Raw genomic sequence first — 25,415 nt, 5'->3', positions numbered from 1 at the left:
TTTATCCATTCGGCATTTTACAAAAAATGCAGAATTAAGAAACCGAATTTTGTATATAATTAGCCGATTGGCAGCGATCATTATTCGCGAGTTATTTATTAACGTCATAAAGTCCGAGGGAAAATCTTTCGAGCAAGCGTCGATCGCCTTCGCGGTTCCCAGCAAAGAGCCCAACTTGGAATCGCGGCTTCCACGCGTAAAGATACAGAAGCTCGTCCGTGTGAAGCCAGCGCTTCGGCTGCCGTCGGATACAGCAAAAGGCCCAAACTATACACTGCCTGTTCTACTCTTTCGCGGCGTCGCCGGCAGTTATCGCATATCCGCTTCTCGGCAACATCGGCGAGTTATAAGAAGAGAATAGACATATATTTTTGACTTTCTTTTTTTGCGGTTATATATATAATTGGAATTTATATTATGTTTGTTAATTTATACTATGAATAAATTGCCATATATTATATATATAAAGTGGAAGCCGCGATTCCAAGTTGGGCTCTCTGGTTCCCAGAATAATTTTCATTAAAGCCGCGGATAATCGATTGCCCCGGCGAGCCAGCGTTTGACAGAGGCGCGGGATTGAGCCCCGATGTAATAGGAGATCGTAACGGTGTAAATTTGGAATCGGGGTTCACGAACCTCCAGGCGAGCCTAAATATTTGAAGCCGCCCGCTCGCGTAAACGTCCGCTGTTCGACGAAAACGGCTAGCTACGCGGGACCGCACTTAACTCTTTCCAACACGTGTACTTGAAGACCGAGAGAGCAGGGAGGCTTCACGTACTTATACTTCACTTAAACTCGCCGCGCCGGTCTCTTAGCGATTACGCCAGGCGGTTTCTTAAACGAAACCGTGCGCCATATGGAATATGTATACGTATGTTTGTGCGGTGAATATATGATTTTTTTTTTTTTAGCGAATTACGTCAAGAGCCCTAGATTCACTTTGATTTGTTGACACAGGCTTGATTAGATACAGCGTGATGCAACCCGTAGTAGTCTGCAATTAGTACGACAAATTTTAGAATCGTGTTTTTCTGTTCGGCGACAGATAACGAAAGAGAGGAGAGTAGCTTCGGTACAAGTGTTCTCTTTTCTGATAAAGTAGAAAAATATATCAATGGAAACCTTGACCATTACGACACTAGTCTAATCTATGATTTGACACTAATCTGACCTTAGGTAAATTAACATTACTCCGCGCCACTTTTATTAAAACGCGCTGCTTCTTTTTATTTGTACCGAATGCGCTTGAATAATATTTCTTTCCGATAACCAGAGGAAGTTATTATTTCTGAAACTCTTCCCGAGTTTAATTTCCAATTAAAACAAAATTATCTAATAAAGTCTAATATCGATTTAAAATAGAAACCGTTGGCTTACCTATTTTTTGCGGAGAAAGAACTTTTCCCAAACAGATCTCGAATAAAGATAAAAATTGTATCTTAAAGAGGTAGGGACGGTGTTTAGCCCTTCGGATATTCAAGCAGGAACGAGTCGAGCGCGTCTATTTGGCTAAATCAAAGAAGCCACTCGAGATAGGTTTATAATCTACAACGCATTAACGAAACATAATTCCCGACAGATCGTCCTCTCGTGCGTGCGCGCTTAATCGCGAAATTACGTCACGGCGAGTAGCTGCGATTCTTCCTTGCCGAGGCTGGTATTCGTTATGTCATCTCGCTGACGCGTGAAGGAGGCAAGGAGAGTGCGTTACATATTTGGTAGGATATCGCGATGCGTCGAGGTCACCGCGATCGAATGCATAAGACGCATCTCGCGCGGATACCGTCATCGCGGAGGAACTCCGTGAAGCTGAAGAGGAAGAGAGGACCTCTCGACCGACCGGTTTCTCGTCCACGTCCAGATAACCGAACAATTGAACTGTCCAACCGAAGGAAAAAGATTTACTAGCCGACACGCTGTAACTTTATTCTGTATTTTTATATTATTAGGGCAATTTTTTTTTCCTTTTTTGTCGATGAAAAATAATTGGAAAGAGAAGAAAACGCGGAGTCGCTATCTTGGTTGAGAGTGCCGAGACTATCAGAAAAAGAAGCTGAGTTAAGCAGAGTCTCACGGATCTAAGTCAATCGCATGAATTATTGCTGACGGCACAATGTTGATGCTACGAGATAATACATGCACGTAGAGAGCTTCGTCAAGTGGGAACAACGCTGCGAATGTATATTATTCATATTCTTACGCGATAAACAGTTACGTTCCCCGAAGACCTCTTTCTCTACAGTATTTAAATAGAACGACGCCATCCTCCGCGGTAACATAATAGTAACGTTGAGATTATACAGCAACAGTTATGTCGTTGCATAAGTAACAACAACCTTGAGATAAGACCCGGTTTTAGAGCTTAAAAAGTTCGAAATTGTTATTCGTCACATTACACGCATTTTTGTCAATGTGGGAATGTCTTTAAATTAACATTATGTCGTAAATAACGTTCTTAATTTTTTATTATTTAATTAATTAATTTTTTTATTATTCCAAACTATTTAATTTCCCATTACCTGCTAACAAAAGAATTTTCGCAATAATCCTGAAGTTTCGCAAAAAAAAAAAGAAAAAAAGAACTTCTGCTACTTCCCGTTTTAAAAAGAATTGGAGACAGCCTTTGAGCTGTTTTGCGCGTACGTTCCCTAATTGCTTTTTATTCAACGTGCATGCAATCCTCTTATAAAAAAGAAATATTCGCCCCGCTGCGCATCGTGTTTCGAGACAAACGATAAAGTGTCATAAGCTGCGGAACTAAAATGAGGCATGTGCCCCGAGATAAGCAGGAAAATGTGTAAGAGAAAAAGAATAACGAGGAACGATGCCCGGGCGGCGTTCCTTGAGAGCCCGCTCGTTCCTGGAGTGCGTCGTTGACATAAGCAGAACTTTCATCTACAAGGCAAATGTGTGGAAGCACGATTCCGTTTTCGTTCTCTTCCACGTTATTCAAATAGACCACGGCCTTCGTGGCACAATGGCGTAGCAGGATTATGCGAGTAATTCGGCTGACTTATTAATTTCATGTCGCCGAAAAACAGTTCGTTAATATACGCGGATATCGGAGGATCGCGGAAAAGAAACAGCCGCGCCGCTTTATCACGTCAATTAATTTATAGAATTAAAAGCGGAGTGTCCTTAGCATTTCGTTATTTCGAACTTCCGCCGCGATTAGTTTCGCTCACGAGCTTACGCCACTGGTCGCAATCAATTTACTCTTCCTCTATCCTCTTCCTCGTCCTCGATTCTGATTTTTTTTTTTTTTTTTTTTAACGATATAACAAAACCGTTGTTAATCAATTTTTATCGCAGCCCTCGCAACGAGATCCGTCCTTCGGATATATTTCGTTTTATTATTCTAAATAAATTTAATTTTATAGAATTATTATACTATTTGTCTGTTAGTGCACGGCGCGTCGCCTAATTATCGCTCGATGTTAATAAAGCGGCGTTCCTGGGCGTGAAATTAGAGATATTAAATTTCGCGTGGCCGGACCTCTTTCAAGAGTTCCCCCGTTTTCCAACGTATTTCGCGTTTTCGGGATAAATAAAACTTCATAAATCCCGAGTTCGATCACGGCTTACACGCTAAACCGCTTATTGGTGAAATCCAGTAGCATTTATCCTTGTATAAGACCTACGAAATCAATCTCGACAAGAGGGATACATCTCTGCGGCAAATTCTTTACAAAGGATTCTCTTAACAGAACTAATGCTTGTATGTTACAGATCTGCAAAGACTCGTACAAATGCAATTGCAAAGGAATAAAAGGGCAGTCGGGATATCCTGGGATAGCTGGACCTCAAGGAACGGAAGGGCTCCCTGGTGACATCGGACCCGATGGACCCCCCGGGCCCAAAGGTGAAAAGGGGGCGGGTGGAGAATACGGAGCCACCGGAGAGAAGGGCTACCGGGTAAGAAATCTTTACTTAATCCATTACTCGGCATATATTTTAATTGCATTCCTCCCATTATTACGTGGCACGTCTTAAAATTCTGCGAAACATAAAATAGAATTTTAATTTCGGTAATGACGTAACGATATATCTAATGCGAGACGGCGAGTCTTTTAATCTTAACGACGAACAGAATGAATTCGATAATGTGAAATTGAGAAAATATAGCTTCAATTTGCGGTACGAAGCTATTTGCTGAAAGTGTTGACATAAAACCAGTTTCATTTCGAACCTATTTCCACGTCGGAAGGTTTAAGTCAACCGTTACGTAAAACCTTTCCTAAAAATTGTGTGATTTTTTTTTCTTTTTTTTTCGAAGGAGAGCACCATAATCTGCAATAAAATATATTTACACGAGCTTTCCAAAAGTTGGAAAGAAAAAATAATATTTGTCACAAAATATTTGTTAATGTTACGTAAGATAATTATTTATGCGATACAAATTTGTATACATGAAACTTTGCCAGCGCCGACGTATCGAATTCTAATTAATTTATGAAAATTACTTGCGAAATATATACTTCTAGTGCAATAATTCTATCTATATATCTTGCACATATGCATGTTGGTCTGCCAGTTAAACCAATTACAACGGTAATTAGTTTCTTTACAAGCAACCGTTTCGCGTTTTAATTAAAGTTCGCGTCATGATGCGAATTTTGTTCGCGAACGCGATAACCATTGCTAATGATTTTAATAAAGTAATTTCGGTTTTAGAGATAATTATAGCGACATTTATATCCACAAGAAAGGATTCCCTTAATTACATTACGATTAATTACGTAAAGATACAACAACAAAATTTTTAACGCGTACGCCCATATTTAAAAAAATCTAAATTATCAATAATAATAAATTATATAATTATTCCCCTGAATCTATTGATTTATCATTCTACGTCGAAATCGCGAATGCTAAAATGACACTAAATTCATGAGCCGCAATCGCGGCAAAGATCGTCTTCGAAACTACGTGTGCGATCGTCAAAGAGACGGAAAAAAAACCGAGGTATCTTCGTAATTGGGTCGTCGTGAGCGAAGGGGTTGAAAAAAAAAAAAGAAAAAAAGAGGAACCGACGAGAACGCACTCGCCGCATTCTCGATTCGCCATTCGAACGGGATTGTTCACTACGCGACATATGTTCCGAACGAGACGAGAAAGGGGGAAGGAAGAGAGGAAAAAAAAAAAAGAAAGAAAGAAAGAAAGACCGAGGAAAAAACGAGAGGTAGGAAAGAAACGCCGTGGCGTCACCGACCAGAAACAGAACGCTTCCAAATGCGGCGGAAGAGGAAAGATCGCGAGCACGAGGAATTACGAGCGGACGAACACCCACGATGCCCGCCCGCACTACGGACGTCGCCGTTAAACAAAGCTGCGAATCCGCCGTTTCGCAATCCGTCGACCGGCATCGATGCGCGACACCATTTGAACACGATATGAGTCGAGACGAAGCTACTGCACCTCGAAACGACACGCACAAATCACCAGCGAGATATTCCACAACTCGGTAACACGCATCGCGCTTCCGCATAAATCATTCGGACAGATAGAAATATTCGATTAATCTGAATTTAACCGGAATTTTTTTTTTAATATAAAACAGTAAAGCCGTATATAAGAGGTTCTGATGTAATTTTGCAGCCGTTTAAAGTTTCAAAGTCACACCCGCGTCATAATGCAGGAGCTTTATTTAAACTTAGTTTAAAGTTTGATTTAAGCTCTTAATTAACGTGAAATTAGAATTTTAATTAGGAATGCGGGGTTCTGCTGCAAAATCAGTAGGTAGCGTATTTCAAAAACAATCGAGAAGTATTAGGATATTTATTAATTAAATCAATTATTTTATTTTTTACACTCGCCAAGTGTTTCTTTATTTAAAATCTACTTTTTAATTTGCACGAGGGACAGAACGATTTAAAAAATTTAAAAAGGAGAACTTTTACTCTCTGCTAATAGTCTTGCACTTTATTAAAATACCACAACGAACGACTGATTTGATCGCTAACGATTTCGGAAATTTCTATGTCGTTAAAATACCAAAATTACGTCACGAAATCGTATTATCATTGCGCCGTTTCACGGGGTTGTGGAACAAGAATTTAGCGTTGCAATTACCGAAACGCCGCGAATAAATAAAACGCCGCTTGGCCGCCGCCGCGCGATACGAGAAAAAGTGTTGGTGCGCGTGCAAACGCGGTCGACACATCTCGGTGCTTATTAATCGCGCAAATTATTCATTCGCGTGCGGACTGCGAAATAGGACGGCGCGTCAATCTTCATAACTGAAAGTTTAAATTAAATGCTTTACATGACGATTACAATTTGACATCTTGCACGTGCACGCGCACCTTGCAAATTACTTATACATTCATTCGGCTTTACGTTAATATCAGACTTCCTACGGCGCAGCTTATTTACTATTGTAGGCGTGGATTTCGTAATCGTTCGGTTAAATTTCGAGAGGAAAAAAAAAGAAAAAGAACACCGGGAAAAAAAATGCCGACACTTGGAAGAGTCGCCTCGCGTATCTGGCTCTTTTTAGTCGCACGCCGAACAGTTTACTTTCGGCAAAACCGATTCGGTCGGACGGAGAGTGGCCCTCCTCCTTCGTCGTAAATCCAAATTACGGGAGAACGAAAATTCCTGGTTATTACCGGAGATGGATCGTCGTATTGCCACGTGTGCCACAATTCGCCAATTACAGTGGCGCGTAGCGTGTCGCGGATTCTCATTTGCGGCGTGCATCACTCGCTAATTACGTTACATCGATCGTTTGACCGCGGCGCGTGTCGATAACGTCTTGCATCCTTGATCGGTGAGGCCTAATTATCTTCGCGAGGACTACGAAAATTCAAATTCCGCACACTTCGACGTGACTCTCCACGAGAAACGTTTTAATTATACAATCGCTCGCACGTGAGAAGACTTGGAAATTAGACAACGAACTAAAGCTATACCATAGCTTTACAATTATTTTCTTCGATGGAAGAAACGTAATTCTTTTCGTTTAGAAATAATTTTTTTTAACTGCTCTTCCGAATTGTCGACTATCTTTTTCGTTCGCGTACTTCGGCAAGCGGGCAAAGGATGGTCCGTGGAAACAGTAGGAATCAGGTCGTCAGAGTTCGCATGAGAAGAGAGCGGCGAACGAGCTTATCGCTCGGGCGGCGCAAGGAGGCCATTTAAAAGGCGCGAAGCATGACGAATCACGCATTCTGTCGCTGTAATGAACGGCCGTCGATTTGGGAACGCGTTTACCCCTTCATCATCATCTTCTTTTTCTCCTTTCTTACGTTGCGGCGGGGCAGGCTTCCCTGCCGCTTCCTCGTTACTCCTTTTTTTCACGCCTCGTCGTGTACGTACCCACGGATTACATCAGACGAGTCTCTCGCCTCTTCAGGAGAAAATGACGTCACGGCCCTTTCTGGCCGGCCAAAAGAAGAGAGTTGCAGCCGCACGCATCAGTGCGATCTCTTGTACCGTCGAGTTCGCTGCCACGCCACTGTCAAGTTGATTTACAAAGTCCCCGTTAATTTTCGTTTGAAGCGACAAAAAAAAAAGAAAGAAAAAAGAAGAAGAAGCACTTCTTTCTCTTCCTTTTCCCGGCGTCTTCGGATTTATCGGACCCCCTGAGATTTTTAATGCCCCCGCCTATACCGGGATCTGCTCGTCTTTTAAGCCACTTTGTCGCGGAACGAGGACATTGATGGACTCGGGGATTAGACGGGAATCCCCGTAGGTTTAAAGAGATTGCAGTTCGAGATCGTACGTGCGATCAGGGAGTTTCGGGTTGAGTTGCCCCAAGACGAGCCCGAGCTCGTGGCGACTGTATCTTAGCTCCTAAATTGTCTCGGCGAGAACGAGAACGAGAACGCGAGAGGATAAAATTATGTCGTAACGAAGGGATTAAAAAAAAAATATCTTGCGAAGGAAGATTGAAGGGGTTTCAAATAACTCCTGTAACAAAAATTCATCGTGTCGATCCCTACGTCCGTAAGTCTTCCGCCGATTTCATTCGCGATTCACTCCGCCGCGATCGAGGGACGTGAATTCATACACCGTGTGCGTATCGTCGTGCGAGCATTAAACGACCAGTCGAAATTTACGACGGGGGGGAGGAGGAGGAGGAGGTCAGTCGGCACCGGTGCTCCGCCGGCTTATACGGTGTCACTCGTAAAACGAGCGTCGGGACCGAAGTTGACGTCACGAACCTTTCTGGACCAAGGGTGATGGCTCGGCTTCTCCGAGCCGCGCTCGCATCAGGCCGCGCGCTCGAAAATTACCGCGGGTGTAGTGGGAATGGCACAATTCTGCCGCTTCGGGTTAACGATTCGGCCCGGCGGCTGCCTCCAGACGTAGGCGTTAATGACAAATTGCTGGAATCCCGCGCGTTGCTTTGGCATTGATCCCTATCTACGTAACGATTACCCAGATATTACGTATTACGGGTACCCACGTGCGAGATACTCAGCACGGACCTCCCTCCCTCCCCCTCCTGTCATCCGTCATCTCGTTGCTCAGGATTGATACAAATTGACGCGCTCGAAGACAAGCTTCCATCGCTCGCAGCAGCATTCAACTGACTGCGAGGGGTTACGTTCTATTTAAATCCTTTTGTTTCGCCGTGTAAAATCAACTGGAAGACGGTGGCACGCGTACAAGAAGATCGCTTTTCTCTTTCGCGTTACCCGAGGGAAATGAAAAGGACGCTGGTCCTCCGCGGCGAGGCCGAGTGGACAGATTGTTAAAACACACCGACGAGTCAGAAAGCGCAATAATCGCGCGACCGGGGCCTATCAGGCGAGGACCCTCGCGAGCTTTTAGAGCGGCAATTTTAGAGCACACTTTCATTTTCACATTCTCCCCGGCGTCTAAAACCGTCCCCGAGATTTTTCACCGCCCTTTTCCGCTTTCCCTCTCAAAAGCCCGTTAAAACAAGCGATGTGGCACCGTTCTAATTAAAACGAACGGCGATGGCGGGACGCGGAAAGCGGGAGATGAGAGGGGTGCACGCGACAGATGAAAGAGCGAAAGAGCGAAGAAAATTTCAACCGAAAAAAAAAGAGAAAAAAAAAAGAAAAGGGGGAGGACCCGACCGCCTACGCGATGAAAGAGAATACGCGATCGGGAATCGGCGCGTGTGGCCCCCGTTTTGTTTTGTCGCGCTCGGAAAAGTAGGGTATCTAAGCGCTGATAAAAAAAATCTCTGCCTCGACGCCGAGACTCTCTGCGCCGCGCCGGACCGTAATCGTGGATTCGCCTTCTCGGTGGAAGCTGCTAACACTGACGCGCCAGTCTCTTGACGCCACGCTGGAATACTGGATGGCCGTAACAATTTTCCGACGAGAAACTCGGTTCACCGCCTCGTAAAAGATACAGCACATCCCGAGCTTGCTCGGGATATAAACGTATTACGGTCGATTTTTTTTTTTTTTTTTTTTTTTCCTCTGAAAATTTTATTACCACAGGAAATAAAATATCCTCTTTACAATTTTCCGACGGATATTTGCATATATTAGTGTTAGATAGAATGCACGATACGACACCTTTTTCTATGCGTTTGGCAATAATAACTCTTTGTCGAGTTGCCGGCGTAAAGTTTACTTCGCAGTTCGCAGCATCCTAAATAAAAGGTTCCTCGTAAACTGCAAACTAGCTTGAAATTACGTAACATAAAGTTTTCGAGATACTTAAAAATTAAGCTTTTATAATCCCCGCACGAAGCGTTCATTATCGTAATCGATGTCCCGGCCCAAACGAAGCGGCGTCTCGTGCAAACTTTACAAGAAATGTTCTTCCTTTAATTTTATAATCATCTTCCGTTTTGCAAGTTTAAAAAAATAATAAAAAGTAACCAGTCTGCGCTTATCCCGAGGTCTTGTTCAGCTTTTTAAATCTGCAAAATTTTTCTGTCGCGTTTTAATTGTGCTCAATTCAAACATGTGTTCACTTGTTAAGTAATAATAATGATTTCTCACACAATGCATTAATTTTTTATAGTAACGTAACATTTTACATTCTATGTTAAGTGTATTCAGATTTTAAGAGCTGTATTCTTATACAGCTCGAGCAATTTTTTAAGAACGAACTCAATAGACGACCATCGACGATCAATTTCGTCTCTTCTCCCTCGCTTTCGTGTCCCATTCATTGCGAGTTCGTCGCCGATGCACTTTACGTACTGATAAGGGACACCGTGCGCCGATAGCGGCCACAAAACGGATACATGCGTTGCAGTCCTACGCGTTCCTTGCCTCTTCCTGATATCACAAAATGCGGGGGTGAAGCGCGTTTCCGGCCTGCCATTGAGGGAGCATCGGACCTCATTTGCCATCTTACGCATCGCGAAATTATTTCCGCGTCAAAAATTCGAGATGTGCCGCAAAAATATATTTTCCTCAGACAACTTTCCCCTGAAATGTCTTCCGAAACGTATACAATATTTTTAAAATTTCCGGAGCACCCTACGTGCAGTAGTAAATAATTCATCCAATTATATCGAGATCTCTCCGCTCCTCGAATCTCCGAGTTCGTCGTTCAAACAAATTGCCGCGATTAATCCCGCGGGAGATCCGTTCCAATTAAAACAAAATAAAAAAGATAAAAAAAAAAAGAAAAAAAAAGAAAAATCAAATATTTTACTCGGTAACGTTTTTAATAAGTAAAATTACGATACAGCATACGTCTCTTTCTTTCTTCGTGACGGGACTCTAAGTTAATCTTCGCGACCCACTTCCCGGGACTTTCGCGTTCGTTAAAAAATCAGGTCCCCGCGACGAGACCGTCACAGATCAAGCGAGACAAAAGCTGGAAGTTGAGAACTGAAAAAGGGAGGATGGGGAAATGTCACGCGCGCTCGCTGATAACGCACTTCCCATTGACAAGTCGCCCCGTGAACCCAACTCGCTCTCGAAACCGGATATCCGCGTGATCTCATATCCAGATATCCGCTCTCTCTTTCTGCCGTTCTTCCTCGTCAAAATTTCTGCAGTGTATATTCTAGCACGTGCAACATCTCCTGTGACGCGGTATCCGTTCCTCCATCTTTCCCTCTATCTTCTCGCGCTCCTCCTGACCTCCTTTCGCGCTTTATCTCACCGACCGTTCGAAAGTTTCGGCTTTCGAAATAATCGAAATATAACTTCCACTATATAATTTTGTCACTGAATTAATTTTCATCGAAAGGTTTCCCTATAAGAGATATAAATTTTAATAATGAAATAAAGGGAACTCGCTGATAAAATAAAACGTCTTTTAGTATGAATTTAATTGAGCAAACACAAACTTATTATTAATAATTTATTTTTTAATTTAAAATGCATGATTTCTAATGGAGAATAGTAACTTTGTTATGACTTCATCTTTTCTTTGAGAAAAAAAGAAGATAGAGAGAGTGGAAACCTGAGCATTTCACATCTTGCATACCGTTTACAAATGCGGTGCGTCTGATTCGACCGCGTTACAGCTGGTTTCCCTTTTCCTTCACACCATGCAACAGCTACTCAATCAATACCAGCCTTTAAAAGGCATCCAGTACCAATTTTGTGTCGGACATGTCCATAAATGGCATCTTCCACCGCCATGAAAAATACTTGTTCCCCCGACGTAGCGATATTGACTTATGAATGTGTTATCGACGTTGGATTTTTTTTTTTCATGAAATTTTCGATACATGCGACAAAACGAGATTTTCTCCGCGCTCATCCCAATCTTTATTCCCGCTAACAACATATTACATAATTCGCCACTGGTTTACTTTCATAAAACGAAAATAGCTGTAGTTGAAATACATTTTGTCGTTACTTTTATCACGTCGACTTATATTACAGAGTATACTCTTACGACGCGCAAAACATCGTTAGTTTTATAATATAGACATCGACGTCGCAAGAAAAAAAAAAAAGAAGAAGCTGTGCAACTCTTTTAACGCCGATCACGGGCTGTTATTAAGTTCCATAATCGGTATAACATTTCTTACGTCTTACGCAAGAGGTCAGCTGATAACGACTGCCGTTTTGAACGCAAGTTACGCATTTATATATAATACGCATTTATGCGTAGACGTTTATGCGTGATAAGCGCATTGGCGCCGGATATAAAATCGCAGTATAAAATTTCGTACTGCGCTGCAGCCACTACTGGTACCGCTGCATTCTTATAAATGTAATCTACGAACTTATAACCCACGAATATAATTTCACAGCGCTCGTTAGTAACATTGTCCACCAACGAACATATTGTCTCGCGATAATAAACATTTTATTTTATTAATACTTTAATCGAATAACTGATAGATTATTATTACACGCTTAATAGCGATAAGCGGTGTCGTTTAACGATAAGTTTCTAAAAAGCGAAAGATGTCGACGCCGACAAAACTTAAGAAAGAAAAAAAAAGGAAAAGAAAAAAAAAACAGAAGATTATGTTATTGCAACGTGACGTAGATCTAATTTTATTTTGTCATTAAACGATAATATGCAAGTATTAAAGCTTGATGCGCTTTTTCTGCCTCATATAAAGCACGAAGCTTTTCTAACGGTGCTTCCTTTGACGAACTTTTTCTCTATGATCTCTCGTCCAAAGCATCGGACATTCGCGACGAATACAATGGCATCCTTGTAAAGAGATTCTCATAAATTCTGAAACTCATTCTCGACGAATGCGGCAAACACGCTAAAACTCAAAGAGGACAAGTAATGGCTGCAACCGCATGTACCATTCGCGCGAGATGTTCAACGTAATGCACCGCGTAAAAGCCGGTAAAAAAGTTGTAAAATCCATGTGTTCTTTAGCGTTCATTACAAGCTTATATCTAATAAAAATTAACAAAAGTATTCTAAAACTTTTCCTTAATGTACAAAGACGAATACAAGTTTCGCTCTCGTCATCGATTTTTTGTTAAAAAAAAAAGAATTATATAAAAGTCAAATTAAATTATTACCTCGCAGTGAGTTACTTTACATAAATTTAATTTACAATTATAATATTTAGAGGAAAAAGAAAATATATAAATATAAAAATCGCAGCGAGGAATTAATTTTACGAGATCAATAAATGATAAACGTGAGTAGATTTCAGCCGGACGTCAAAGTTTCGCCAGCGCGTATTTCTCTAATGCGAGGCATGTTTACGTTGGACGTTGCGAGATGAGAAATGCACGTCGGGCTGTGCATATGATGAAGAGAAAATGCCTTGACGCATCGTTAATTAGCCGAGAACGTGGCCAGATGTATGTACCGCCGCCCTTTAACCGGCTCGAATTGAGCGCGGTGGATGGTCGGCGGCGATGCTCTCATGTGGTTTTGCACTTGCATACGTACATATTTTGTGTACGCATTCTCTACGTACGATACCGATACTTAGCTGCGAGTCACGTTCGTCTAATTGCAGCTACGCGACTCGTACGGCCTCCCTCCGAATCAAGGATGCGACGCAATTATATCCGCAATTGCGACAACGTCACTCGTTACTTGTACTTGAGTGCGGTGACGGCCAAATTAATTGTAATCGAGCGCGGAAATAATAGAGATAATAGAGATTGATTATGAAAGACACTCGGCAAGTGGTTCGATACTTTCAATTACGAAAGGAAAACGTTTTACATATGTACGTAAAATAAAAAGAAATCGACATTAAAATTTTATTGAATCTTTGTGGAATAATCTTATTTCAACGACGTGCACATACGTTCTAATGGTTGGAGGAGAATGTAAAAAATTGTACATTATATTCTATCTTTTCTGTTTAGGGCGATGTCGGTATACAAGGATTTGTGGGAGCTCCAGGACTCTCCGTACGTATATTAACTGTTTCATTGCCATTCAAAGAAAAAAAAAATAAAATAAAATAAAATCAAAGTACACTAAAAAAAAAAAAATGGAGTGTTATCTTCCATCCTCGTAATTTCAAGTTGAATTAATGAACCTTCCGGTTGAATTTAAATAGCATGCTTCGCTCTTATTACGTCTCTGAGTGCAAAAGAATTATTCAGAGGGATTGTAGCAAGTCTTCCTTAGGGCAATCCCGGCCTACCTGGCGTGATGGGTCCGGATGGACTCGACGGGTGTAACGGAACCGACGGTCGCGCTGGTGCACCGGGTATACCCGGAGTTTACGGAGCCCGTGGTCCACCAGGACAACTAGGCGAATACGGCTTTCCCGGGGAACCAGGCGACGGAGGTATCAACTCGAAGGGTACCAAAGGTATTCGCGGAGACCCTGGTATCGACGGACTCGAGGTAAGAATAATCTATCACGGAAATACGCGCTGTTCAACAAAGTTCAAAATAGCAATACATTAGATTACGGTAAAGAAATTTTAATACGTTAATTACGCGACGCAATTATTTTTAGTCACTGCTTGATAATTGAATCCCGAATTAACAACGCGCTCTATTTCGATTCACGCGAATTTTCGTATACGAAGTCGATTTATAAATTAAAGTATAACACACTGTTACCGCTCGACCTACATTCGCGTTAGAGAATTTATAGTAAGGGAAATTGATATTGATCTTTTTACGGTGTTACGTCACGTGGAATATAATGCGCGACGTAGGTTTCTATTTCTTGCAATTATAACGAATTAATTCAGACTTAAATCCATGTTGAGATCATGGCCCGTTCTAAGATGTGATCGCGCTTTCCAGGGCTATCAAGGACAGAAGGGATTCATCGGTGATACGGGGTATCCAGGACAGACAGGCGACTTTGTAAGTAATAACAGAAGCGCGCTCGTGTATCCCACGGTTGTTTAAAATACCGTAACACCGGTCGATCGGCTATCGAGGGCTGGTGAACTCTCGGCGCGAGCGTTTAGGCAGGTCCCCGAAGAGAGAGCCGAAAAGGAAGAAAAAAAAAAAAGGAAACGGAGGTTGGGGAACGAGGAGGAGGAAGACGAGTTCGAGAGTCCGACTCTTGGGACGGTTTTCGTTCCTTTTTGCGAAACGCCACCTGCTCGCATGAAATATCGTGCGCCGGGTCCCGGAGTATTCCCCGGCAATATTTAACCGGGTGCCCTGGGTAAAGGAGGAGGCGAAGAAGCGGAAAGAATCCGAAAGAATTCCGCGCGCGTCGTGACACCGCGCGATAAGCACCGCTCCGAGGAATCCTTTTACGCCGTCGAATTAAAAGTCACCTCCGAACACGAGCGCGAACGCACGCTGGGGACCACGGGCGAAAATGCGCGGTGCCGATCGAAATAATTGCGCCGAAAAAAAAAGAAAAAAAAGGGAAATAATTATAAATTTTACATTTTAATTCCGAGACACGGTGGAAAGTTCTCTTCAAGGGCCGGTGGAAGAAAAAAAAAAAAAAGAAAACGAGGTATTGTTTAACGAGAACGAATAACTTCGTCACTAAATACGAAGCGTTGAAACTCGAAGCGTCGCGATCGTCGTCAACTGCTATCTGCTGACGCGACTACCGCTGATAGTGCAAAAGCCGTCTCCTCGCGCGAGATGACGGAGGGAAGATTTTACACGAGCGAGCAACAGCTTTCGAGAAACCCGAGTTCACCTTCTTGGCTCACGGCAAAAGTCGGCTACGTCGTTTCGCGCCGTTAAGAGAGACAATCGGCTACCAAAAACCGGTCCCTTCATCGACGATGCATTAATCGTGCGCGCTGTACAATTACACGGATGATTTTTTTAACAACGACGGGACAAACTCCGAAGTAACGTCTTACGGACGACGGGCAGGTCGATGATTGTTTCGGCAAATTGCGTTAACGAATTTTCGTCTTACTTCGAGGTAGAAGATCCAATGCTAATTCCGACATAACGATATAACTCGCTGTTTTATTTAATAAAAACTTATCACGTGGCAAAGAAAAGAATTTCTTTTTAGAAATTTATTTATTTGATTATAATCTTTAATGTTTTAATTTTTATTTTTTACATCTCATTCTTTTGCTCGTAATGGTAATGGAAATATTCTAACAGATCTAATCGACTGTCACGTTAATAAAAGCAAATGCAATACTTTGCCTCGATTAAAGTATAGTCTTGCAAAGTTCGTGCCTAGTAGCTCCATTTCGCTCGCAGTAAAAATAAACAGGGATGGACCGGGACGTGCACTTAAATTAGCATTATAATGGACTCATAATACATGCACTTACGCTCTGCCACGCTAGATGTAACTTCAACGTGATACGTACCCAGGCATATAGGCAGAAGTACATCAAGGTACACCGGGTGTCTCGAGGGCATCACGCATGATCGTTCGACTACGAGTCTCTTGACGAATTTAAGCTTAATTAGTTAAACGAGAAACTGGTAATTTCCAACCATTTCGAAACAGCAACTCGAGAGGAAAAGAGAACCATTTATATTTAAACATAATTGGCCGTTTTTAAATTAATAATATTATAATTACATGTTAATAAGCAAATAAATAATATATATCGATTGAACGATGAAGCTTAAATGTCTGTATTTTTTTTTAGGGTTGGCCAGGTAATTCTGGCTTGCGAGGTATGCAAGGTGATCGCGGTGACACCGTGTATGGTGTTGCTGGTCAATTTGGTGAACAGGGAGATAGAGGAGAGCCTGGACCGCCAGCTAAAGAAAGCGAATTTAAGAGGGAAAATGCGACAGTCGTCAAAGGACCGCCGGGGCCGAAAGGCATGAGGGGTATCTATGGCGATCGTGGTCGTAAGGGAGAGATGGGCGCCAAGGGTCCACAAGTAATTATGTTATATTAAATAGCGAGAATAAATTTTAAAAGTTAATTACTAGTAGCCGCAGTAGATACATTTTTTAATTAATATTCTGTGAAGAATTACGTTACCAAAAGGTTGAAAAAAAAATCGGAAATTATGTTTGCCGTATTATAAATTATATATAATGTATAATATACGTATAACTTTTTATCATATTAAATATTTTTGTTGAATGTGTTTTAATTAAATATTGTAACATTTAAATAGAACGTAATTTTAATTTAGGGTCGACCAGGTTTTTTGGGTATCAAAGGAGTGAAAGGTGAACAAGGCGGCGATGGACCGAGAGGTAAACAGGGTGTCGAGGGTCCTCCAGGCCCAGCGGGCGAGAAGGGTGAGAAAGGAGCTCCAGGTTTCGCGGGGATGCCCGGTCCGGATGGTCTTGATGTAAATGAAATAATATACGTTCGATAATTTTGAAAAGCATTATTAAACTTTATAATTATTAGTGATTGTTATAATTTCAATAAACAAAAATTGAATTAATTAATATTCAAAGACCTGTAGGTAATCATATAAAATGTATTATTTAATTTTGCCATAAAGGGAGAATCGGGAGAAGAAGGAAATCGTGGTCCTCCTGGTAGACAAGGAGCCGAAGGAGAACCTGGGCTGTATATTCCGGAACTTGATGAGATAATCGCTGGAAATATCGGGATTCAAGGAGATCTTGGTGAATATATATTATTATATTTTTAATTGGAAAAAAATGTATAATTAATATTTTCTGAATTAATAGTTAATATTCTTTTACAGGTCCTCCTGGTGAAGCGGGTGAGTCAGGAACACCAGGTCTGCCAGGAAAAGTCGGTTTTATAGGACCACCGGGTCCACCAGGACCTTCGGGCATTCCCGGTCAAGCGGGAATAAAAGGCTCGTCCATAAAAGGAGAGCAAGGAGATGATGGTACATTTATATCCATGTACATTTATATTTTTAATTAATTATCTCATATTGAACGAAATAAATAATAATTGTAAATTTACAAATTATTTTAGGCTTGCCAGGAACTATGGGACCGCAAGGACCATCTGGATTACCTGGTCTACCTGGAGGTTTGGGAGCCAAAGGATTTCCGGGAATAACGATAACTGGACCGCCAGGGCTAGACGGTTTTTCAGGTCTTCCGGGATTTCCAGGCCCTCCTGGCGATCGCGGTGATCCCGGTCCTCCTGGTAAAATAAAAATTGCTCGAAAAATTATTAATATTCTACAGCTATTAAATTTATCTCTATTACACTTTATACAAAATTATATTTATTAAATAGGAGAGAAAGGTTTTCCTGGAAAAGGAATTAGAATTCGTGGGCCGACGGGAGAACGAGGTTTGCCTGGAAATCCTGGTATCGCTGGTCCTGACGGTTGGCCTGGTTTTTCCGGTCCTAAAGGTGACAAGGGTATTCATGGAGACGACTGTGGTGTATGTAGTCCAGGTAAAAATTAATTACAATAAAATCTGCTTAATTAAATAAGTGATAAATCAAAATATCTATTTTAATTTTTAATTATTGTACAGGACTGCCCGGGGAAAAAGGAGAAAGGGGTGAATCTGGTTTAGACGGATATCCTGGAGCTTCAGGATTCCCTGGCTTACCTGGTCCACGTGGATACAAGGGAATACAAGGAAATCGAGGGCCGCAAGGACCGGCGGGGATTGAGGGAGATAGCGGAAGACCGGGCATCGCGGGACCTCAAGGTCCTAAAGGAGAACACGGAAGAATATTCTTTCCAACAGGCGAGAAAGTTAACAGTCCGCCTGGTGATTTTGGCGAAAAAGGCTTACCTGGTCCCGAAGGAATTAGAGGCCCGCGAGGACAACCGGGACTCATTGGTGACACAGGCGTACCGGGTCCGAAAGGAGATAAAGTACTCTTTACATTTTTTAAATATAATTATTTTTATATAATAAAATTTATTGAGTATTTTATCGAATTATTTAATTAATTAAAATATTTTTTAATTGCACTTTTGTAGCTGCTTAATTATCATCTTTTATTTTTGTTAATTTAACTTTGTCTTTTAATTTAAATATTTTTTAATCTATAGGGTGAACATGGTCTTCCTGGACTGCCGGGACGAGACGGTTTACCAGGATGGAATGGCATTCCTGGCGAAAAAGGTGAAAATACTACGATACCAATTGAGTTTTTGCGTGGAGATCCGGGATTGCCCGGAAGCCCGGGAATCAAAGGAATTCAAGGAGATAGAGGTAAAAAAGGAGAACCTGGTCCAACCGCAGATTTCACTATCGATGTACAAGGCGATAAAGGCTTCAAAGGTCCTGTAGGATCTCCCGGTACGTCAACTTAAAAACTTCTTAAATATAATATTGTGAATATATTAAATTAATTATGCAAGTTATAATTATTATACATTAATTATACATTTTTCTAAATGTAATTAGCAGAAATATAAAATTTTATATTTTGATTGCAGAGAAATTAAGTATTTAAAAATAAAATTAATTAATTTCGTTATTTTCGTAGGCGAGACTGGTGCGAAAGGTTTCGAAGGACGTCCCGGTGACGAAGGTCTTCCAGGTTTCCCCGGCGAACAAGGTTCTCCAGGACTTTCACTTCAAGGTTCTATTGGATTGAAAGGATACCCCGGAATGCCAGGAGATCAAGGCCCTCGAGGTACGCCTGGCTCACCAGGATCTCAGGGACCCGTAGGTTTTCCGGTAAGTAAACTGGTGACAAATAAATTTAATTAAATGTATATTAATAATCATTGGTGTTAATTATTATGTTAATCATTAAATTCTAATTTATTTAAGGAAATTGATACATATAATTGCTTTCTATAGGGCCGGGTCGGCAACAAAGGAGAACGAGGAGATCCAGGCACAAACTTAACATATGGCGAAATTGGAGAACGTGGATCGCACGGTTCAAAAGGTGAATTCGGTGATTCTGGTCTACAAGGATTTCCAGGCCGACCGGGAGAAGATGGAGTGAAGGGTACTAAAGGTGGTAAGGGAGCGCCTGGTTTCGAAGGATTGCCAGGACTTCAAGTGAGTATATTCACATTTAATTTTCTCAAGATTGCTTTGAATTAATTAACATTTATAAAAATAATTTTTTTTAATTATCTGTGAACGATTTATATTAAAGCAATCAATTTGGTGAGTTTAGGGAGCCAAAGGTCAACGTGGAGACAGTGTACAAGGTGATCGTGGATTCCCGGGAATACCTGGCCAGACTGGATTGCCCGGAAGAATCGGAGATGTTGGAACTCGCGGTATAAAAAATTAATAATTGATTTATTAAAAATTAAATTATTTTATTTATATTTATAATTTTTATATTTATAAATTATATTTATAATTATTATATTTATACGTTATAATATTTAACTTTAATATGTATCTTAAAATAATTTAAAAAAAAATTAATCTATTTTTAGGCCCTGACGGACCTTTCGGTTTCGACGGAATGAAGGGCTTGAAAGGAGAAATCGGATTTATCGGACGACGTGGTGACGATGGCGATATAGGGCCTCAAGGATACCAAGGAATGCATGGTTTGCAAGGTCTTCCAGGTGCTCCAGGAGAAAAAGGAGAAGTCGGCGAAAGTGGCGACTCAGGACCTCGAGGTTGGCCTGGTTTCGACGGTATAGACGGAGCAGTCGGTCCTAAAGGAGAGATAGGAGACGCGGGAATCCCTGGTTTACCAGGAGTCACAGGACCACCTGGATTAAAAGGTCTCCCTGGAGATCCTGGTTACGAAGGCTTCCCGGGGCCGCCTGGTGAAAATTCGTTTAGCGGACCTCAAGGTGAAGTGGGCGAGCCAGGTTTTATGGGAGAAATTGGACCACCTGGTCTAGCTGGATTTGACGGACGGCCGGGTTTACCAGGAGAGCCGGGAGAAGGCAAAGACGGCTTCAACGGCTTGCCAGGAGAGAAAGGTGATCTTGGTTTTGACGGATATAATGGAATTCCCGGGCCAAAGGTAAGTACATTTTTATTTTCTTGAAAAAAATTTTTTTAATACAATATTTATTCTTAAAATATTTAAAAAACAAATACAGGGTTAATCTTAATTGACAGAAATAAATCATTATTGATCGGAGCGTTCGATCGGTAACGATTTACTTTAATCTATTAAGATTCACTCTGTATATCAATATTTTAATTTTATAATTTATTTAATAGGGAGAAATTGGAGATATGGGTCCTGATGGATTCAAAGGCGAACGAGGTGAGCAAGGCTTTCCAGGAAGACCAGGCGCATCTGGAATATCTGGTAGACACGGTGTGAAAGGTGAAAGAGGCCCATCTGGACCGCCCGGATTTGACGGTTTGAAAGGAAAACCTGGTGTCGATGGCGATCCGGGTATAATGGGCAAACCAGGTAAATATATTATATTATATTATGGTTATTATCAGTATGTATGTTTTATTAATTTAATTAAATATATCTTTATACTTTAATATTTTATATCGATGTTGAATTCCTTTTTTCGATTTTATAACCTTAAATTATTAATATTTTATAGTATTATACACTTCAAATATTACTTCAAAATATATATTAATTTTTTATTAATGAATTACAAATAATTGCAATGCATTTTGCATTAGGAATGCCGGGTGACTCTGGTCTAAGAGGAGGGCCGGGTGTTATGGGTGCTCCTGGCCCGAAAGGTTATGTAGGTGAACCGGGGTTACCGTCTTACGCATTCGCGGAGAAGGGCGAGTATGGTAATCGTGGCCACGATGGTTTCTCCGGTATTAAAGGACAACAAGGTGAACCAGGATATATGGGCATACCCGGCCGTAAGGTAAATGAAGAACATTTAAATCGGATATTTCAATTCTTTAACTTGATAAAAAAATAACTATTAAATTAATTTATTACAGGGTTTAATTGGAGATAGAGGATATCCAGGTCCAGACGGTTTCGAAGGATTACCCGGTTTTCCTGGTTTAAAAGGTGACCAAGGACCTCGTGGAGCTCCAGGTATAAAAATACGTTAAAAATTACCGGCATATTCTCTTGATTAATTTGTTCATACTAATATATATTAATTTTTTTTAGCGATAGTTTGAAATTAAAATCAAACACCCTGTGTATATTTTTTATTTTGTTCTGAATGTTTAAAATTTGATATTTATTAATTTATTTTAAATTTTTATTCGTTTATCATAGGACTTCCTGGTGAGTTTCCTGAACCTGGCGAGCCTGGTCGCCCTGGTCTCGATGGGACGCCTGGAATCCCCGGGATTCCTGGACAAAAAGGAGCGCCTGGCGAATATGGGCCAAACGGACCTAAAGGAATTAGCGGTGATATAGGCCACAGTCTTCGTGGTCCTAAAGGAATGGTCGGAGAACCAGGTAAGAATTATTAATAAATTTTTTTTATTATTTAATTTAAGCAATAATATAATTTTAATTTAAGCAATAATATAATTTTAAAAGACGTTAATTAATGTTATAATTATACATCGTGATTAGGTCTGCGAGGATTCGTTGGCTTCCCGGGTATGCCGGGTTTAGAAGGATTGCAAGGCTTCCCCGGAACACCTGGACCGAAAGGTTACCGTGGAGAACCAGGAATAGCTGCGGGTAGTACAAAAGGGCAATCCGGTGAACCTGGATGGCCTGGAATCGACGGTCGAATCGGACCGAAGGGAATGCAAGGTGATTCTGGTCTACCTGGCTTTGATGGATTACCAGGACCAAAAGGAGAAAGGGGAGATATCGGCGAATCTGGCTTGCCTGGAATACCTGGTCCTTCTGGGCCACAGGTGAGATACTCAATTTATAATTTAATTTACAATACTTTTTACTTATTTACGCATGTTATCTTTTATGTTATTAAAATATATATTAACTGTAATTCTGAATTACAAAGAAATAAAAAAAGCAATTTAATTATGCGTCTATTTAGATGGATAAGAAATTTAAAATATATAAAATAATATATATAATATAATATGTCAGTAATGAGAATCAATTGACATATATTATAAAAATTATAAAATTAAAAAACAAAGATAAAACGAATAAATGTTATTTTAAATATACTTTGTATACAATAGGGGCCGAAAGGAGACCCTGGTTTAAATCCTTTCCCTCCATTCCCGAGGCGAGGACTTCCCGGTGATGTAGGAGTTCCCGGATTACCAGGTATTTTATGAAAATAAAAATTTTGATAAACGAAAATATAACACTGCGTGAATGTTAGGTTTCCCTGGACAACAGGGAATAATGGGTGAGCCTGGAAAAGACGGTCTGCCAGGACGGCAAGGCGAAACAGGGATGATTGGATTTCCTGGACCACAAGGTCCGGACGGCAAAGATGGACCTCCCGGATATCAAGGATCTCCTGGAACAACCGGGCGACAGGGACAACCAGGTATTCTTATACGTAGTTTACATTAAATTTAATTCCCGAATTAAAGCAATGTAATAACGTTACAATGAATTTATATTGATTATTAAATTCTATATTAATTATTGAATTATAAATTGTTTTAACTATGCATCAAATTAAGAAATGATTTATTCCACAGGTTTTCGTGGCGCACCTGGCATACCTGCCCCAAGTGGAATTGGTCCAAGAAATAGAGGATTCTACTTTGCTCGCCACTCTCAATCCGAGATGATACCGTTTTGTCCAAGAAATACCGTGAAGCTCTGGGAAGGATTTTCACTATTACATACGATGGGTAATGGACGAGCCTTCGCACAGGATCTTGGTAAGCAGTATATATCTACGAAGAGCGCAATATAATTGATAAATAATAAACTAATAAAAAAAAATTATAATTGATAATTAAATATATCGTAAAAAAATAATAATTTGCAGGCGCTGCTGGCAGTTGCATTAGAAGATTCTCCACTATGCCCTTCTTATTCTGTAACCTGAATAACGTGTGCGATTACGCCAATCGTAACGATTATAGCTACTGGCTTAGTACAACCGAGCCTATGCCGATGATGATGACACCAATACCGGCTCCGGAAGTTGGTAGATATATATCAAGATGTTCTGTCTGCGAGGCATCGACGAGGGTAATAGCTATTCACAGTCAAACTATGGCAATACCCGAATGCCCGGGTGGCTGGGACGAAATTTGGATTGGATACAGTTTCCTCATGGTAAGGCTAGTCTGTGAAATATAATTTAATTTAATTAAATATAATTAAAATTAAAAAATTAAATATGCGTCATTAATAAATGTATGATTTTAACAAATATCAAACATTGATGCTCATCGCAATTAAATAGAACAAATTATTATCAGCTGTAAATCATATAAAATTATGCCTCGCAAAATTACAGCATAGAGATGCAGGCGCGGACGGTGGCGGTCAGTCCCTCGTGTCGCCCGGATCTTGTCTGGAGGAGTTCCGCGTTAGACCGTTTATCGAATGCCGCGGTCTTGGCACATGCAATTACTTCTCCACGGCGACATCGTACTGGCTGGCGACCATTCGCGACGACGAGATGTTCCGCAAGCCGCTGCAGCAAACGCTCAAAGCCGATTACACGTCCCGGGTGAGCCGTTGCGCCGTATGCCTCCGACGACAAGTCACCGAGGTCTTGAAACCCTTCACCTCAAACAACGAGCGAGCGCCCAATAATTGGGGCATCGCTCCACCGGCACCTCCACCGCCACCGCGCAATCCGCCGAATTACGACTCCAGAGTATCGCCTAACCGGGGAAGATACACCAACAACTACAACAGACGCGTACCTTACAATCGCAGAAGAGGCCGTGTGCGCGGACGACAAGGAGAACGGCCGACAGAGTCTCCCAACAATTTGTAGATGCAATACAAATCGCGAGTAGAACAGCGGGATTAGTGACGTGCAAGGGCGCAGCAAACCTATGTATATAAAGAAGCAAAAAAAACTTTTTTTATTAAGTTATGTCGAGCCGAGTGGGTGCTTCAGTTTGTAGATCTTACGAAAAATTTAGCGGATAAATGCTCAAGGATCGCAATAAAAATCTCGAGATAGCGCGAACACGAATTAGGGGAACGTTGCAATGAGACGTTCTTCGAATATCTCCCGATCTAGAATGCTATGTGGAAGGAAAGTTCTAAAAAAACAGCTGTATTTTAAATCACAAGCCATTGAAGTGTCGAATGTGAAACGGAATTGAGTGCAGTACTTTGATAAGCTTATTAATTTATCGGTACATTTTTTTCAGGTGGTTGCAACAGAATGAAAAGAAAAAAGAATTGCTTGTGAAAATGGCTGTTGCTTAATCGAAGCCTGGGTGGCTGCCTATCTAAAAAATTTTATCTCGAGCCCTTCTATCGTTCTTGGGAATTTGTCGCTATTATTCGTTTCCACCTTGTGTGAAAGGTCTACGAACTGCTTTCAGCCCATCTCGTTTCTTCCTACGCGCCCGATAAAAAGTGCCGCCGGCTGCCGTGAAGTCATAACTGCCTCATGCCAAATAGAAGAACCGCCGTCGTATCCGGCCATCGTAAACTGCCAATAATGTCGCATTCGCCGATGTGACTTACGAGATACGCAATATAACATAATAATTAAATTAACGTTATGTTTATTCGTACCGCCATCGTAATTATTATATGTATGTATATCTCATATTAAATAAAGGTCCTTTTCCTATAAGCTAAATAAAATAAATATAAAATCGCGTTACCAGTTTTCTTCTTGGCTGTGAAAACTTCAAACTACAAATTTCACAAGAGTAAGTAAGTAATAATAGATTAATAAAACGCTGTTGCGTGATAGTTAATTAATTGACT

The 25,415-nt window shown here is 41.0% G+C and overlaps 1 protein-coding gene across 1 annotated transcript in view; it reads left to right on the top strand.

The window, feature by feature from the left end:
* The window catches only part of LOC139102497 (collagen alpha-5(IV) chain), a 41,443-nt gene extending 16,139 nt beyond the window's left edge, over window positions 1-25,304 (top strand). The window contains exons 2-27 of the mRNA XM_070656412.1: window positions 3,731-3,916; window positions 13,708-13,752; window positions 13,976-14,197; window positions 14,609-14,671; window positions 16,405-16,644; window positions 16,906-17,067; window positions 17,227-17,353; window positions 17,437-17,586; window positions 17,679-17,855; window positions 17,949-18,113; window positions 18,197-18,546; window positions 18,727-18,976; window positions 19,167-19,360; window positions 19,487-19,693; window positions 19,815-19,920; window positions 20,086-20,630; window positions 20,834-21,032; window positions 21,263-21,462; window positions 21,542-21,641; window positions 21,831-22,016; window positions 22,137-22,429; window positions 22,724-22,811; window positions 22,870-23,040; window positions 23,198-23,383; window positions 23,494-23,786; window positions 23,971-25,304. Coding sequence (XP_070512513.1) covers window positions 3,731-3,916; window positions 13,708-13,752; window positions 13,976-14,197; window positions 14,609-14,671; window positions 16,405-16,644; window positions 16,906-17,067; window positions 17,227-17,353; window positions 17,437-17,586; window positions 17,679-17,855; window positions 17,949-18,113; window positions 18,197-18,546; window positions 18,727-18,976; window positions 19,167-19,360; window positions 19,487-19,693; window positions 19,815-19,920; window positions 20,086-20,630; window positions 20,834-21,032; window positions 21,263-21,462; window positions 21,542-21,641; window positions 21,831-22,016; window positions 22,137-22,429; window positions 22,724-22,811; window positions 22,870-23,040; window positions 23,198-23,383; window positions 23,494-23,786; window positions 23,971-24,459 — 5,394 coding nt within the window. The 3' untranslated portion in view covers window positions 24,460-25,304. The remainder of the gene's footprint in view (window positions 1-3,730; window positions 3,917-13,707; window positions 13,753-13,975; window positions 14,198-14,608; window positions 14,672-16,404; window positions 16,645-16,905; window positions 17,068-17,226; window positions 17,354-17,436; window positions 17,587-17,678; window positions 17,856-17,948; window positions 18,114-18,196; window positions 18,547-18,726; window positions 18,977-19,166; window positions 19,361-19,486; window positions 19,694-19,814; window positions 19,921-20,085; window positions 20,631-20,833; window positions 21,033-21,262; window positions 21,463-21,541; window positions 21,642-21,830; window positions 22,017-22,136; window positions 22,430-22,723; window positions 22,812-22,869; window positions 23,041-23,197; window positions 23,384-23,493; window positions 23,787-23,970) is intronic.
* The last annotated feature ends 111 nt before the right edge of the window (window positions 25,305-25,415 follow it).

The sequence above is a fragment of the Cardiocondyla obscurior genome, linkage group LG05, assembly GCF_019399895.1.
Source record: "Cardiocondyla obscurior isolate alpha-2009 linkage group LG05, Cobs3.1, whole genome shotgun sequence".
Lineage (NCBI taxonomy): Eukaryota > Metazoa > Arthropoda > Insecta > Hymenoptera > Formicidae > Cardiocondyla > Cardiocondyla obscurior.
This window is presented reverse-complemented; position numbering and strand designations above follow the sequence as displayed.